Source organism: Leucoraja erinacea, chromosome 1, assembly GCF_028641065.1.
Source record: "Leucoraja erinacea ecotype New England chromosome 1, Leri_hhj_1, whole genome shotgun sequence".
Classification (NCBI taxonomy): domain Eukaryota; kingdom Metazoa; phylum Chordata; class Chondrichthyes; order Rajiformes; family Rajidae; genus Leucoraja; species Leucoraja erinaceus.
This window is the reverse complement of record NC_073377.1, coordinates 167,493,854-167,509,419: the sequence shown is the minus strand read 5'-3', so window position 1 is coordinate 167,509,419 and position 15,566 is coordinate 167,493,854. Positions and strand designations below refer to the sequence as shown.

The following is a 15,566-nucleotide window of genomic DNA, read 5'->3' as shown; positions in this document are numbered from 1 at the left end:
TAGTGTCACATTTCCTTCTAGCATGATAAGTTATATTTTCAAATGAAATTTCCTCTTTGGTTTTGTGAATGTAAACATGGAAAATAAATTATCTCATCAATTTAAACAGACAATTTTTTTTTTAATTAAAAAAAATTGCAAGATAAAAATTAAAAAACACCTTTTTCATGTGATCTCTCATTCTACCCTGAATGTTCTGTTAAGTATAATGTTGCAATAGTGAATTATACAGATTTTAAAATAGTAATTTTACATAGCAAGCTTTGTAAACACACTGGTAGGTGTGTTATTTGGTAGGTGAAAAACATTAGGTGCTGTGTGGAAGAGCTTGAACTACAACTACAACGTGTGGAAGAGCAACAACTATAACTTGAACTACGACAAGGGGTCACAGCTTAAGGATAAGGGGGAAATCCTTTAAAACTGAGATGAGGAGAACTTTTTTCACACAGAGAGTGGTGAATCTCTGGAACTCTCTGCCACAGAGGGTAGTTGAGGCCAGTTCATTGGCTATATTTAAGAGGGAGTTAGATGGGCCCTTGTGGCTAAGGGGATCAGAGGGTATGGAGAGAAGGCAGGTACGGGATACTGAGTTGGATGATCAGCCATGATCATATTGAATGGCGGTGCAGGCTCGAAGGGCCGAATGGCCTACTCCTGCACCTAATTTCTATGTTTCTATGTTTCTAACATGCCATTAATGGATAATTTAAGCTTGAGTAACTTAATGCTGGAGTAACTCAGCATCTCTGGACTGAAGGAATGGGCGAGGTTTCGGGTTGAGACCCTTCTTCAGACTAAGCTTAATGGAAATTAAACAATGGGAGCTTACAATGCAATGCCCTGCAAGTCATAAGTCAAAGAAAACAGAGGAGACCATGCTGGAGACACAGAATCAAAAAATAATTGCTAATCATAAATTGGATAAAAGATAAATTAGATACAATTAAATATCCATGCAATCCTGTATTATTTACTTTTTTTGCACAAATGCTGGAAAAAAATCAAGTTTAGTCCATTTTGTGATTTTTTTTTTTGAGGTAGCTGTTTGCAAATTCTTTATGTGCAGATTTCCATTACACAAACAGCCAAAACGCAACGATCACCTGCAAAAAGAGAAACAAACCAGTCCCTAGTTTAAAGCACAGGGAGGAAGGAAGGTTCAAGACTGGGTACAATGTAGAGGATTCAAGGGATATTTTAGATTTACATTTAGAGGATTGGGTATAAAAACCACAATAATATGCTTGAACATTTCCAAAAACAGACCACCGCATTTCCCGGCGTTGAAGACACTATTTTTTACCCTAAAATAAGGCCCGAAAATTTACCTGCGTCTTGGAGGCCGAAGGTTAGGATGTTAGCCAAGAAAGATAGACTTGGCTATCCCTCAGGCCAGAACGATGTTGCTTTACTGAGGGATGGCCAAGTCTATCCCTCATTGCTGGCAGCTTAGTTACATTCTCCAGCTGGGTGCGTGGGTCATATCACCCTTGAGGACACTTTGCGGATGGCGACATTCTACCAGGACTCGGGTCCGGTCCCCAGGGCAGGAAGACGGAGCAGCTTCCCGCCGGGGCCGCAGGGACAGTGGCCGTCCACTGGAGTGCAGTTGACCGAGCAATGCCACTCTCGTAGCGACTGCTCGGCAGAACCTGCCACGCCTTCGACCCCGGAACTGTATGAAGTGGGAAGTGGCAGTAAAAGGACAGTGCTGCTGGGGGGGGGGGGGGGGGGGGGGGGGGGAGAGAGAGAGAGTTCCTTTCCACAGCGCGTGTGGGGAGTCTGGCCCGGGTCAGCATATCCTGGGCTGCACAACGTAGCAAACCTGGCTGGGCTGCCAGGGGTAAAGTTGCGGGGAGGGCAGGAGCATTGAGAAGGAGGGGGTCGGGGATCATGCCAGCTACTCACTCACTCAGTAGCTGGGGTGGCTGCAAGCGGCCGCCGGGACCGAACAGCGGAACCGGCCGCCACCTCAACGCCTTCTGCCGGCCCGCGAGCCAAGATGTCCTTCAGCACAGGCGCAACCGGTGGAGGTGGTCGTTGGCAGGCAGAAGGCTGGCTGCTCCATCCCGGGCTCTCTCTCGCTGTTGTGTGATTTCCCCGAGCCAGGAAGTCCCCGTCCCTCAGACCTGAACCACACAGCGCATTGTGGGAGAGGCGAAGATGGAGGCTCCCTGGTCCACATTGCCTCCTTGTACCAAACCCTTGATCCTGTCCCGCCAGGCTTTTTTCAAAATTTAGCAACTCAAAATGGGGGTGTGTCTTCGGCGCCAATAAATACGGTAGCTGGAAATTTAGAATACAGCAACAAAGTGTAGTTCACATTCAAATTATTTATTAAGAGGGTAATGAACGATTGGGGTGGAAGCAAGCAGTAAGGAAGAGTTTATGGGAGAACAGGAGAGAATTAAGAACACGAATGATACAAATTTCTGTTTCTATTACATTAAAGATACACTTCATTGTATTTCATTTTCCTATCTCCCTATTCTCAATTCATTTTACCAACCAAGGTGCAAACAAATGTAACGCTGTGCTGACTCTTTCCCCGAAGTAAAATGGCTACAAGCAGAAACACAAAGTTTATTTCTTAATAACAGACCTAACTTCAATTTAGTTTTGCATACATTGACAAAATCCTAAATGAAAATAGATCTTAACTTTACATGGATATTAGCAAATCTAGCCTTTATTTTTTTTCTTAAAGCATTTCACAACATTCATTACTGTTTTGTATTACCAAAAAAGTTCAGATTCAAAAATGTACTTTAATATAAATCAATGTATTAAATAATTGTACATTACTTTTTAGAATCCTACCTAGCTCTTAAACCGAGTTATACTTGCTAGTTTAATGACTTCTGTTCTAAAACAGTTTAAAATGTACAGCAGGAATAGGAAAAGCACATTTCAAAATGTTTGACTGACAGCTTCTACAATGTTTCTTCAACATTGTAATGTTGTTTCTACATTAAGAAGATTCCTCAAATACTAATAAAATAGATTATTGCCTTCTGTAAATGGAAAGATGAAAGGAATCTTGTATTTGAGGAATCTTTGCAGTGATCATCGCTAGAAACTATTAAAAAAACCAAAGGGGATTAGAATAATAATCCAACTTTATCAATGTTTGAAGTTTTAAAGTGTAAAAAAAAAAAAATCTTGCCCACATCTCATGTGAATAAATTAGATTTAAACAGAGGCTGGATGAAGCTTCTAGTCTGGTCATTCCTATTGTTAACTAACTACAAATATCCTCCTCATTGACATGGGAGGTTATTTTTCTATTAAACAATTTAAATTTGTCCAATTGATATTTATTGATTCTACCTAGTTGTAAACAGAGTTACACTCTCGTATTTGAAGTCAATTTTTAATGAATAAATCACACAAAAATCATACAACAAAAAAAATCATTTTGTAGTATTAAAAAAGTTACCAAAGCTACCATTTCATTAAAATTTTTTTTTTAGGAATTGCATTATAAAATGCCTTCACTCAAATGCTTTCCAGTCCGCTGGTCTCTGAAATGCATATTAGCCAGTCATAAAAGTCTACGTACATGTAGCTGTACTCTCTCAAATTTCAGCCTCAGGCCTATTATTCAGGATGACTAGACAGGTTCACACTTTACAATAGAAGAAATGAGTGCCAGCTTTCAACGCACAAAAAGGTGCACCTGCAGCTCCTAGAATTAGAACAGATTCGGGAGGGGAAAATACCAGACAAGGAGCTTGTCTACCCTTGAGTGATTTTTGCCCGGGGATACCATTTGTTGTGCCATGCCCGGCCTATGTTTGATTCACGCACCTTTCGATTTATACGCTGCTTATCAAGCGCGAATCCCCCACATAAAACATGAGGTGCCCGAACATAGCAGAGTTCTTTTCTACACATTACCCAAGCCTGATCATTCAATACAGAAGATATAAGACACAGTAGTTTGGCAGGGAGGGGGGGCAGGTGGGGTTAGAGAGAGGGAGATGGGGTAGGGGGGGGGGGGCAAGAGAGGGAGGGGGGGGTGTGGAGGAGAGACGGAGGGGGGATGGAGGCAGATAGGGGGGGGGGTGGAGGCAGATAGGGAGGGGGGGGTGGAGGCAGAGAGGGAGGGGACGAGTCGAGGGGGGGGGGGGGGGGTTAGAGAGGGTGGGAGTGAGGGTAGAGAGGGAGGGGGCATCTCCCTGCTCCATCCCTCCCCATCTCCCTCCTTCACCCCTTCCTCTCCCCCTCCTCCACATACAGCCCCCCCCCCCCACCCCCCCCCCACTCCTCCTCCTCTCGCTCCCATTCCCTGCTCCAGGACGTACCCAGGTCGGAGAGCAGCGCCAGGGCCTGGTTCTTGTACTCCGGCCGGCCTTGGCTATCAGTGCAGCCGCCGCCTGGGATCCAGTGGGCTCGTGCCTGACCTCGGACCAACGTCCTTGGTTCCAGCGGCGGCTTCTTTGTTGGCCCCGGTCACGGCCCCATCCCAAGCCCCAGCCTTCACTCCAGCTCCAGGCTCGGCCCCAGCCCAGGCTCGGCCCCAGCCCAGACCCGCGGTGGCTGCGGCTGCCACTATTCATTCACCGCGATGGGTGAGGTTTTGGGTTTTTTTTTTAAAATTTAAAGGATTAATAACTACGGAAATGCGACGGGAAGATGTTTATCGCCACGACGGGGACAATGTGAGTAGGACACATGAAAGTGCGAAGGCTGTGGCCTAGCATTTGGAAGAAGATGGGAAAAGCAGATTGACAAATCGTGGGCACACACAAACAAGTCGAAGACTTTTAGTTATATAGAGATTAAGAATCAAAGAATCATCTGGCACTAAAACAGACTACCCTACCAACTGTGATGAGCCTGTAAGAATCCTAATTACCAACATTTGACGAGTATTCTTCCATGCCATGGTATTTCAAGCGTATATCTATATTTGAGGGTGTATGCCTCCATCAACTCTTCTCTCAGTGAGTTCTGAGTTTCAATCACACTCTGGGTGAAAGCCCCCCTCTAAATCTCCTATTCCCTACTTTAAACCAATTAATCTGGTAATGGGAAACATTTCTCAATATTTAAGCCCTGCAAATATCTTACAGTAATACTTAAAACTAGCAATATGGTAGCAGCAACTAAATGAGATTGATTCTCAAATTATTCAACTAGGGTGTTGTTTTTGGATGAACTGGAAATCTACTTTTGATGAAAGCTGTCCTTGAAACTTCCCAACAGTTGGCCCCGAGTGACAATTTATGTAGTTGTTAATGTTCTGATCCAGAAATTCTGATGAACACGGAGGGAAAAGTGTTTTTGGATGGGTAAATAAACACTCTCATCTTGGCGCACTAACCATAACAGCAAAATCTGCAAATCCAACACAAAATTAGTTTTAGCCCCCTATCCAAAAAGCTAATTTAAAACTAAGAAAATAACTCCTTAAATTTAGTATTTGGAATTAATGCCATCCTGTAAATTCAGATGTATCATTAAGTCTTTAACAACACGTTGACATTTTAGCAGCATTACTTGTTAAATCCAAAACTTTCAGATATAAACAGTAGGAAAAACAAATACAAATTTGTTTATGCATTTCTCTATCAAATATTTAAACTAGTTCACAAGATTTTTTTTAATTCACAACTTTTGATGCATGAACTAACCCAATAAAAATGCAAAGAAACCACTGGAAAGTACATGTTTGTATATTCTACAATTCTTTGCTGCGTTCTAGACATGTGAATAAAGCAGTGTATTTTCCCAGCAACACAATGGAAACTGCATTCTTGAATACAAAACAACATTAAGAGACTGGTTTTACTAAGTGAACAGTGAGAACTTCCAGAATGGGGGAATAAATGAACCTCGTATCTTCTATCACACAGAGAAAATGTCTTTCTTTCCTTTGTCTACTTTCAATAGACAATAGGTGCAGGAGTAGGCCATTCGGCCCTTTGAGCCAGCACCGTCATTCAATGTGATCATGGTTGATCATCCCCAATCAGTACCCCGTTCCTGCCATGTCCCCATATCCCCTGACTCCGCTATTTTTAGTAGCCCTATCTAGCTCTCTCTTGAAAGTATCTAGAGAACCTGCCTCCTCCACCCTCTGAGGCAGAGAATTCCACACTCACCACTCTGTGAGAAAAAGTGTTTATTTGTCTCCGTTCTAAATGGCTTACTCCTTATTCATAAACCGTGGCCCCTGGTTCTGGACTCCCCCAACATCGGGAACATGTACCATGCCTCTAGTGTTTCTCAATCTCCAAGTAGGATATTATAGACTCAGAGGGGCGAGACAAATTACTTGGGGCTTAATTTTACATCAATTAAATTGGGCCTATCAATTTCTACATTGAATTCAGTTATTTACAACTTTATATGAAAATCCAAACTTTTAGAATTCACACAAGCCTGCAAACTTCCAAACTGAGGTATTTTACTTGAACAAAGCATGTGACAATAAAAACACACTTCTTTATCTAAATGAAAATGTTAGGTAAAGCTCCTCACATCCACCACCATTATTTCCTGCTTGCCACATGATGAACAACTTTGCTGTGATACAGTTACAGGCGTCATTCCTTCATGGTCATTTAGTTTAGTAATTTTGATAACAACAAATCTGTAGTTGCAAGAAATCTACAGACAATGAGCCAATCTTAGACTGTTTATCAGGTATAAAAATGGTACATAGAAACATAGAAAATAGGTGCAGGAGTAGGCCATTCGGCCCTTCGAGCCTGCACCGCCATTCAATATGATCATGGCTGATCCAACTCAGTATCCTGTACATAAATATCAATGACATCACAGGTAAATCCAATCTTCTCTTCATGCTGTGCCCATAGACTTTCAGGTGTTAAGCCATAGGTGCAATATGTATCTGATTCATTTCCCCTTTTCTAGTCCATATTCAGCCACTTGAACTGCACAAATTCCTGACCCTTCTGGCATCAAAAGAACCAGCATGCAACCAGCCAGGTTGCCACGGTCACTCTAGTAATACAAGGGACCTAATGCTGATAGCAGTGGGAGTTATATAGCAATTGCAATGTTGTTTATATAATCTAACTTCACCAATTATAAATATTATAAATAGATGTTCTTTCATTTGAAACCACGGCTGATCAACAAATGACCACAAAAATTGACATACACAAAAAAGCTTGTTTTAAAAAGAAGGCACAGCACTCTGGAGAAAAGTCAGATGATTTATGTGAACAAGCTAGTAACCAGCAGGGTTAAATAAAAGACCTTACATGACACTCCAAGGAGTGGGCTTTGGGTATTCTTGGCTTTTTCTCCCAGGAAAAAGACCTAAACAAAACTGTCACAATCCTCACGTGCATACATCCTGTTCAAATCTTTTTTTCCTTCATATAATTATCCCTGGTCAAATGTAAAATTCTAATTTATGTTCAATAGTGAAATCATATAAATATTTATATCCCTATAGTTTTGTAATGGCAATGCCAATAGAAATATAGTTATTAAACAAAATGTATAAGTTTCTGATTTGGAAGGCTATCACTGTAAGAAACATTCACGAAAATTCTGGAAAATTCTGTCAAAACCATTTGAGGAGCTATTTTTGAACCAGACATTAAGCCGCAAATCAGCCAAACCTGCCTGACATGGTTACATTCAGAAAAATCGTATATTTTAATTAACCTGACATTTCCTCAATTGGCCCCTTTGCAATGACAGAACGGAGTTTGCACATGACTGATTTCAGAAGTCATGTAGGACCAGGTTAGGTACATCTTCTGCTGATTCATTCTTCAGGTTGAACAGAAATTCAATGCGTGTCACTGTGAATGGCCTGGTTTTATAACTGATCTGGTGAGCAGAGTATTGAAAGGCGTAGCAAGTGGCATATAAGAGTTGCACTACATAAGACCTTTAACAACTAGAGAATCTCAACTTCAATTTGTCAGTGACAAATTCCCCAATGTGCTGGGAGATCAAACTTTTTTGGACGTCACAAAAGCAGGTTAGAAGCCAGATTTCTATAGCCTCTAGAACAGGGATTCCCAATCCTTTTTGTCCCGTTTACCCATGGCAACTTTAATAGCACATAACAATGTTTCACTTATTTATGAACTAATGATCCATTACAGTCAGTCAATGAGAAAAAAAAGTACAAATCTAAATCAACAAATGTACCCCCTGGGGGGAAATTTTACCCCAGGTTGTGAACCCTTGCTCTAGAACCAACCCTATCTCAGCATCCCAAGCAATGAGGAGAGTTACACAGGTTTCCCCTAACATGTCAGCCGTGTGATGAAACACACTTCACTTTCCTGGAAAAGTGCAGCTCCAATCATCTTCAAAGTGAACGTCATCCAGAATAAAACCACCTATTTGTTTGATAGTTCATCCACTAGGCTCTCCACTAGTTCACTTCCTCCACCACTAGGTTGCAGTGCAGAAAATTTACAAACAGTTTAGTGCTGGTTGTCAAATGGTCTTTAAAACTAAAAGTCAAATTGTTTTAGGATTACTCAGTTGTTGAGTTAGTAGTTATCACCTGATATGCAATGTCTGAAATCTGGCAAACATACGTGGGTGAAATGGAGAGATGCCCAGGATCTGTGGATTTACTCTTTGTTTTTAAAACGGTGGATTTTGAGGCGATTATTTTGTGTTCCAAATAGTAAACGTTTTGGTATAACTCACTAGATAGACTCCAGCACCAACTCTCTCCCCCCTCTCTCTTGTTATTTTAAATTATCTATACTTGGAATTATGAACCCAGTACACAACTGGTTTACCACAAGTTCATGCCTCCAAATGACCACAGGTGGAGTGCTTAACCTCAAATGGGAAAGGGCGAGGTTTGGTGGAGGGGTGGAAACAGAGGTGAAAAGGCACAGAAAAGGTTAGCCAATTCCCAACAGTTGAGGGGATGGGGGAATAAAAGCTGAGGGCAACTCACCCTGGGATGCTCTTGCACACCTCCTAGCAACTGGTTAGAGCAGCTTTGGCAGAGGCCTGGGAGCAGGTCGCCTGCCTGCCTGCCCGCCCTCTCTCGGCAGGGGGGGTGGTGCAGGGAGACCTAAAGAGGGGGGAAGAAAAATAAATTTTTAAAAATATGGTGGAGAAATCTAATCTCCAGTCCAATCAATCTCATCCAATTGAATAACAAGCTTAGCCCTCTTTAGTCCCACTGAACCTTTCAATTTTAAGGCGAAAATTACATTCTTTGAACTCAGAAATTTTTATTTTTCCCCCCTCTAAGCATATTAATGATCTTCAAGGATAGAGTTATGTAGGTGCCAGACAGTGTGGTGAAATGGTAAATAGTCAAGAGTCAAGACAGTTGTTGGCCAAAGTTAATTTGTTATACAAGTAGTAAAATGTCTGATCTCTTCATCACATACTTACTCCAAATGGATACAACAATGAGTGATAGGCAACAAGAAACCTGTGCGACTCTCCGCCAATTGCCACTGATGCTCAAATGAGATTAGTTCAAAATTACAAAATGAAATAAATAAGCAATACTCTGGTCTGCAAAGCCCTTCACCTAATCCCTTCAGTATTGTAAACTTTAACTGGACTAGAGACTCCAAAGTCAAATCAGTGCCCATATAAAAGGAAGACTGGATAAAGCAAGAGCTTGGAACGGATACCATTTCCCTAAGAAAAATGGCTCAAGGGCCAAAGGCTCGAAGGGCCGAATGGCCTCCTCCTGCACCTATTTTCAGTTTCTAAAAAGGCCAGGCCGTCCAAAATCTACTTGTCCTTGATGTAAAGGAGAACAGAGAGTAGGATGCTGGAAACAAAAGCTGACGGCCAAATACTCAGAGCTCAATATTCTCCGGAAATAATATTAAAAGCATTATAATTAAAATTCTGAGACTTGCATAGATCACTATTAAAAACCAAAGTGCATTAAAATCCAATCAGTGGACTTAAGAGAAGGCTGGGTCTGACAGCAAGTGTCAATTGCAAAGGGGGGGGGCGGGGGCTGTGGAGAAAAGAGTACATGCATATTCCATATGGATTTCAGCAAGGCGCTCGACAAGATGCTGCAATCAAAAACAGGTATCCAAAGAAATGTGTCAAATTGGATCCAAAATCAGCTCAGTAACAGGAGACAAAGTGCATTGGTTGACAAGACATTTTACAGACCAGAAAGCTATTTGATGTGGGGCTCTCAAGGACTTCCCATTATGTCCTTTGCTTTGTGGTATGCAATAATGATTTAGAGCTGTCATGGCGCATACGTTTTCAGACAATATTTACAAATTATAATTGAAGAAAGCTGGAGGAAAATGACAATGGTCTGTTTCGGCAACAGAAAAGTCGCACACGGTTCATTCCGTAGAGAAAGAATATATTTGAGAAGAGCAAAATGAATATTAGGCATATTACTAATAAGAATGAACAGTGGAACTTAAAATATCAAATCTCTGACGGCATGGTACCATGGTAACAAGCAGATAAGGTGATTATGAATACAAAAGCTATGCTGCTTTTTATTGGTCAAGGTGAAGTATAGAAGAACAGGTCAGTCGTGATAAAAGTTTTAAACTGGTTATCTCACAGGAGGAATCTAATAGCAGTAGAGAGGGTACAGGGATTTACAAGAATGTTGTGAGCTAAGGAAGTGTTCTCATGAGAGCAGACTTGCTGATGAGGTTGCTTTCTTAAAATAGTGGAGCAGAGGGGAGTGTTAATTGTGGTGTACAATTTTATAACATGGAAAAACAGGAGTAAACTTAACAAATGTTCAGCTGGCACTTACATTCATATAATTTTAGGACTAAATCATCAAATATGATTCTCATGAAATATAGGCAACATAAAATCTTGCCATCAATAGTCCCTGGATTATTGGCCACAATGTTATATCCTGGAGGGAAACAGGACGTGTCTTACAGCTGAGCAGGTATATGGTCAGGATTTGGTGCAAGTTACTGATAAAACTGCACAAATTGTAGAAATAGCGTCCAAACTAGTATGTCAACAAGGGCTAATGCAAAAGGTCACCAAAAATATTGATAAAGAGGGCATATTTAATAATGAGCCTGAAAATACACCCACAGCACCTCAAGTTTGTTTTACTGCCACTAGATAAAGTAATCCTCCGTCAAACTAACACATGACGCCATTGTCATTCAGATTTCACCAGGGATCAATATAAAAATTCGATTACATGCCACTTGAGCATTTTTAGTAACTTTGTTGCACATTCTAATCAAGTTGGCTAACACAATGTATGTAGGCGTATTTCACTGGGTAAATATATTCCGTTTAGATCCAAATTAAACAAGTCTTTCTACCAAGCACAACAAAACTGCAGTATTTTCCTATGAACAGTTAGTAGTGACTTCAACATTTAATTCCAACATAATTTGCTTCACTTGAAATGCTGCTTGCCTACAGTCGGTCTACACGTGCTCGTCTGAAATTTGATTAGAAATGGGGGAAGGGCGGCATTTAAACGGCACCTCAAGGTTGAATGCGCTGCCATCAGCATATCCGTCCGTTTACTGCTAGTCTCCAAGAAACGCAAGCAATGAGAGGCAAGCGAGGGAGATCAAACACTTCTTTAAGATTTCCAGTTTGAACGTGCTGTTAGAAAAATGAACATGAGTAGTTCGCACAAAACACGACGTTTACTTCTAGTAGAATTATGAGCAAGACCAAATGACCCTAGTCTGGTTTATACAAATTACTAGTACACCTTATAAAGTAATCAATTATTTTAACGAATATCTGCCATCAGGGGGAAGGGGTGTAAAAGGACTGACTTATATAGTGACAATGATCATATACAAACTCCTGTCAAACTAAAAAATAAATGTTTTAATTCCAGGGAATAGACTTGCAGCTGGCCGACCAACATCCTCTCTCAATACCACAATAGACAGAATAGTCGTTTATTTTAGAAAAAACTGGCCAGAATCCCAGAATACGTTCAAGTTCTTGAAATATAAACAAAACTGGGATGACAATGATGTGACAATACAGGACGAACGCGTTCATTTATTCCAGGTTTCAAAGCTGCTTATTTTAAAGAGACACGTGGCCTATAAACTAATCCAATTATTTGCTTCATGTCAGCAAACCCAAAGATTGACAGTCAACGCGACTTTCAATCAGCAAGCCAGATATGCAAAAAGAAAAGTGGACAAACGAATTTTAAAATCCTTACTTTGTCAAAGTATTACAACAAAACGGAGCCAGCAATAATCAAACAATAAAGGCAATCGCCTCTTGACTGTCACTTGCAGCTACAAACCCACTGGCAGGGAGATTTAAAATCAATTTCGTGCACAAACCTGTCTCCTGACTGCTGACGTTCACGCTGTTGGCGGTGACCATGTTTTTCTTCTTGGTCCACGGGTTGATTTTAGGAGGGGGCGCTTCGGTGAAGTTCTTTAGCGATTTATCCGCAGGCTCCTGCTGGTTTTGGTCGTTCTCCTTGTTCAGCTCTATCTCCAGCTCTGTGCCTGAGGGCTGCGGCTCCAGCCTCTCCAGCAGGTCGCTGTCTGGTCTCTCCTCTCCCCCAGAGCCGGGCGATGGGGGCCGGTGGCAGGCGGCCGGCTCTTCCTGAGAGCTGCTGCTGCTGCCGCCGCTGCTGCCGCTGCTGCTGCTGCTACTACTAGTGTCGTGGTCGGTGGGCTGGAGCATTGGAGTCTCCACGTCGGTAGCCATCGTCGGTGCCCCCAGCAGCTGGGTCGCCCCTTGTGCTTCAATCTCGACAAATAATCTGTTGGGCGCTTTTTACTGTCGGAATTAAAATTAGAAAAGGACCATTAAACAACAAAAAAATGTATAATAGAAACATAGAAAATAGGTGCAGGAGGCCATTCGGCCCTTCGAGACAGCACCGCCATTCAATGTGATCATCCCCCATCAATAACACGCGTCTGCCTTATATCCCTTGACTCCACTAGCCCCTAAAGCTCTATCTAACTCTCTTAAATCCATCCAGTGACTTGGCCTCCACTGCCCTCTGTGGCAGGGAATTCCATAAATTCACAACTCTCTTGAGTGAAAATATTTTTTCTCACCTCAGTCTTAAATGACCTCCCCTTTATTCTAAGACTGTGTGTGGCCCCTGGTTCTGGGCTCGCCCAACATTGGGAACATTTTTCCTGCATCTCTAGCTTGTCCAGTCCTTCGGAAGCTGCTCTTTAAAGAATCACCTGGCCAGTTAAAATAGAGTTAAAAGCACTTCCCCAGACCCCCAATCAATGAGAGCAAACTTAGAGCCTTTTAAAAATGGAGATGCTTTTTTTATTGCAGGAGACAGGGTGGAATGCAAGAGACAATACTTAATTAAATGTAAACCATCAAATAGAAGACGTCGCCCCCATTGCCCGATGCAGCTGCAACAGCTGGTCCAAGGTTAGAAGCATGTTGGGGTTGGGTGGGGCAGAGTTTATAGATACATTTATTATCTAATTAGTTGATAGACATGCTCTCTGCAGACGGTGCAGGCAGTGACCACTGTCAGGGTACAGGGGGAGAAGAGGAGATGGGGGTGTAGTGGATGCAGCAGCCCGGCCCCGGCCACTAGTTCTCCGCCACCACGTGCGAGTGGAGTAGCACTGACGTGGCCGCCCGGGCCCCGCTGTTGCTGCCCTCAACCCCCCGGGGAACGCTCCTCCCGACCCCGCTACCCGGCCTAGCCCAGCCCGGGGAGCGCTCCACCGGACCCGGGCCCCGCTGTTGGGAGCGCTCCACCGGACCCGGGCCCCGCTGTTGCTGCCCTCAACCCCCCGGGGAACGCTCCTCCCGACCCCGCCGCCCGGCCCGGCCCAGCCCGTCGCACCGCTTCACACTATTGTTACGCCACACACACACACACACACAGCTGTTACTGTGGAAACTGGCCTTGTTTATTGGGGTTTCTTTCTCTCTATTCTGCACCTAATTTATTATTATATATTTAAAAAATTAAAAAATAATGATTTTAAAACACGTGTCAAAGAGGGAGGCGAGGAGAGGAAGCAAAAAAAGGGGTGGATTCCATAACGGGTCAGCTCAATGCCATGCAGCCGGCCGTCAATATGGAGAGCAATGTTCTCACACACACACCCCCCCCACACACACACACACACACACACAGACACACACACACACCCCACACACGCACACACACCACACACACACACACACACAACCCCACACACACACACACACACAACCCCACACACACACACACACACACTCAACCCCACACACACACAACCCCACACACACACACACACACACACCCCCACACACACACCCACACACACACACACACACACAACCCCACACACACACACACACACCCACACACACACCACACAACCACACACACACACACACCACACACACACACACACACACACCCCCACAGACACCCCTCCCCCCCCCCCACACACACAACCCCCCCACACCACACACCCCCACAGACAGACACACACACACAACCTCCCCCCCCCACACACACACCCCCCCCCCCCCCCCCCCCCCCACACACCCCACACCATCCCCTCACTTTGCCCTCCCTCACACCATAGACCCTCCAGACACTAGTACTTTTTTAAAGAAAATCTCCTGCGAAGTAGGAACGGGAAAGGTGGTTTAAATAAAACAAGGTCAAACATCTCACCGGGATTGCTGCTGCTGGGAGAATAAAGAGAATGTTCGCCCTCCCTCCTCCTGCTGCTGCTCCTACTGCAGGAGAAAATCCGACTTGCGGGGAGAAATTTGTGCAAAGAACAGATTGCAAAAGGAGTGAGGCAGGAGAGCAGGCGGCGGCGGCGCAATATGGTGGATCAGATCAGATGAGATGAGATGAGAGGAGAGGACGGCCGAGTCGCTCCCCCTCTCACCCTCTCGCCCACTCGCTGCAACAAACGTGGTGGGTCCCTCGCCAACCCAACCTTAACCCCCGCACGCCGCCTCGTTGTCCCCAACCCCGGGCGGGATCAGCCACAAGGAGCAGTCAAGGCTGTGGCGGCGGCTCGCTGCAGCTCACGGTACATGGCCAGACCTTGTCCCCGGTGCCCGCTGCCATTTGCTGGAGTTAGGACACGCTGGGCCCCACCATGTTAGTCGCTCGACAGTGTGGGTGATGGCACCGCGCGTGCGCAGTGGGGGGGGGGGGGGGGGGCTGCTCCGTGCGGGGTTTTTCCCGAAGGGGGGGGGGCCTAAGGCGGCATATGCGCATGCGCGGTCTACCATCGCCGGCAGAGATCTTATAGCGAAGATCTTTGATCGCCGGCACCGGCCGCCTCAGCGCATGCGCGCCCTACCATCGCCGGCAGCGTCCACCTCAGCGCATGCGCGCCCTACCATCGCCAGCAGCGTCCGCCTCAGCGCATGCGCGCCCTACCATCGCCGGCACCGTCCGCCTCAGCGCATGCGCGCCCTACCATCGCCAGCAGCGTCCGCCTCAGCGCATGCGCGGTCTACCATCGCCGGCACCGTCCGCCTCGACGCATGCGCGGTCTACCAACGCCGGCAGCGTCCGCCTCAGCGCATGCGCGCCCTACCATCGCCGGCACCGTCCGCCTCAGCGCATGCGCGGTCTACCATCGCCGGGTACCGGGCGCCTCACAGCGCATGTGCGG

General features: G+C 44.6%; 1 protein-coding gene across 2 annotated transcripts in view; it reads right to left on the bottom strand.

The window, feature by feature from the left end:
* LOC129704513 (la-related protein 1B-like) overlaps positions 1 to 15,082 on the bottom strand; it is a 62,693-nt gene extending 47,611 nt beyond the window's left edge. Inside the window, exons 1-2 of one of the 2 annotated variants that reach the window (XM_055647658.1) lie at positions 14,603 to 15,082; positions 12,276 to 12,723 (exon numbers count right to left, since the gene is read on the bottom strand). In XM_055647658.1, coding sequence (XP_055503633.1) covers positions 12,276 to 12,651 — 376 coding nt within the window. In that variant the 5' untranslated portion in view covers positions 12,652 to 12,723; positions 14,603 to 15,082. Of the gene's footprint in view, positions 1 to 8,920; positions 9,041 to 12,275; positions 12,724 to 14,602 lie in introns of those variants that run through there. The other variant, XM_055647668.1, reaches the window with a different exon arrangement.
* Positions 15,083 to 15,566: the final 484 nt, after the last annotated feature.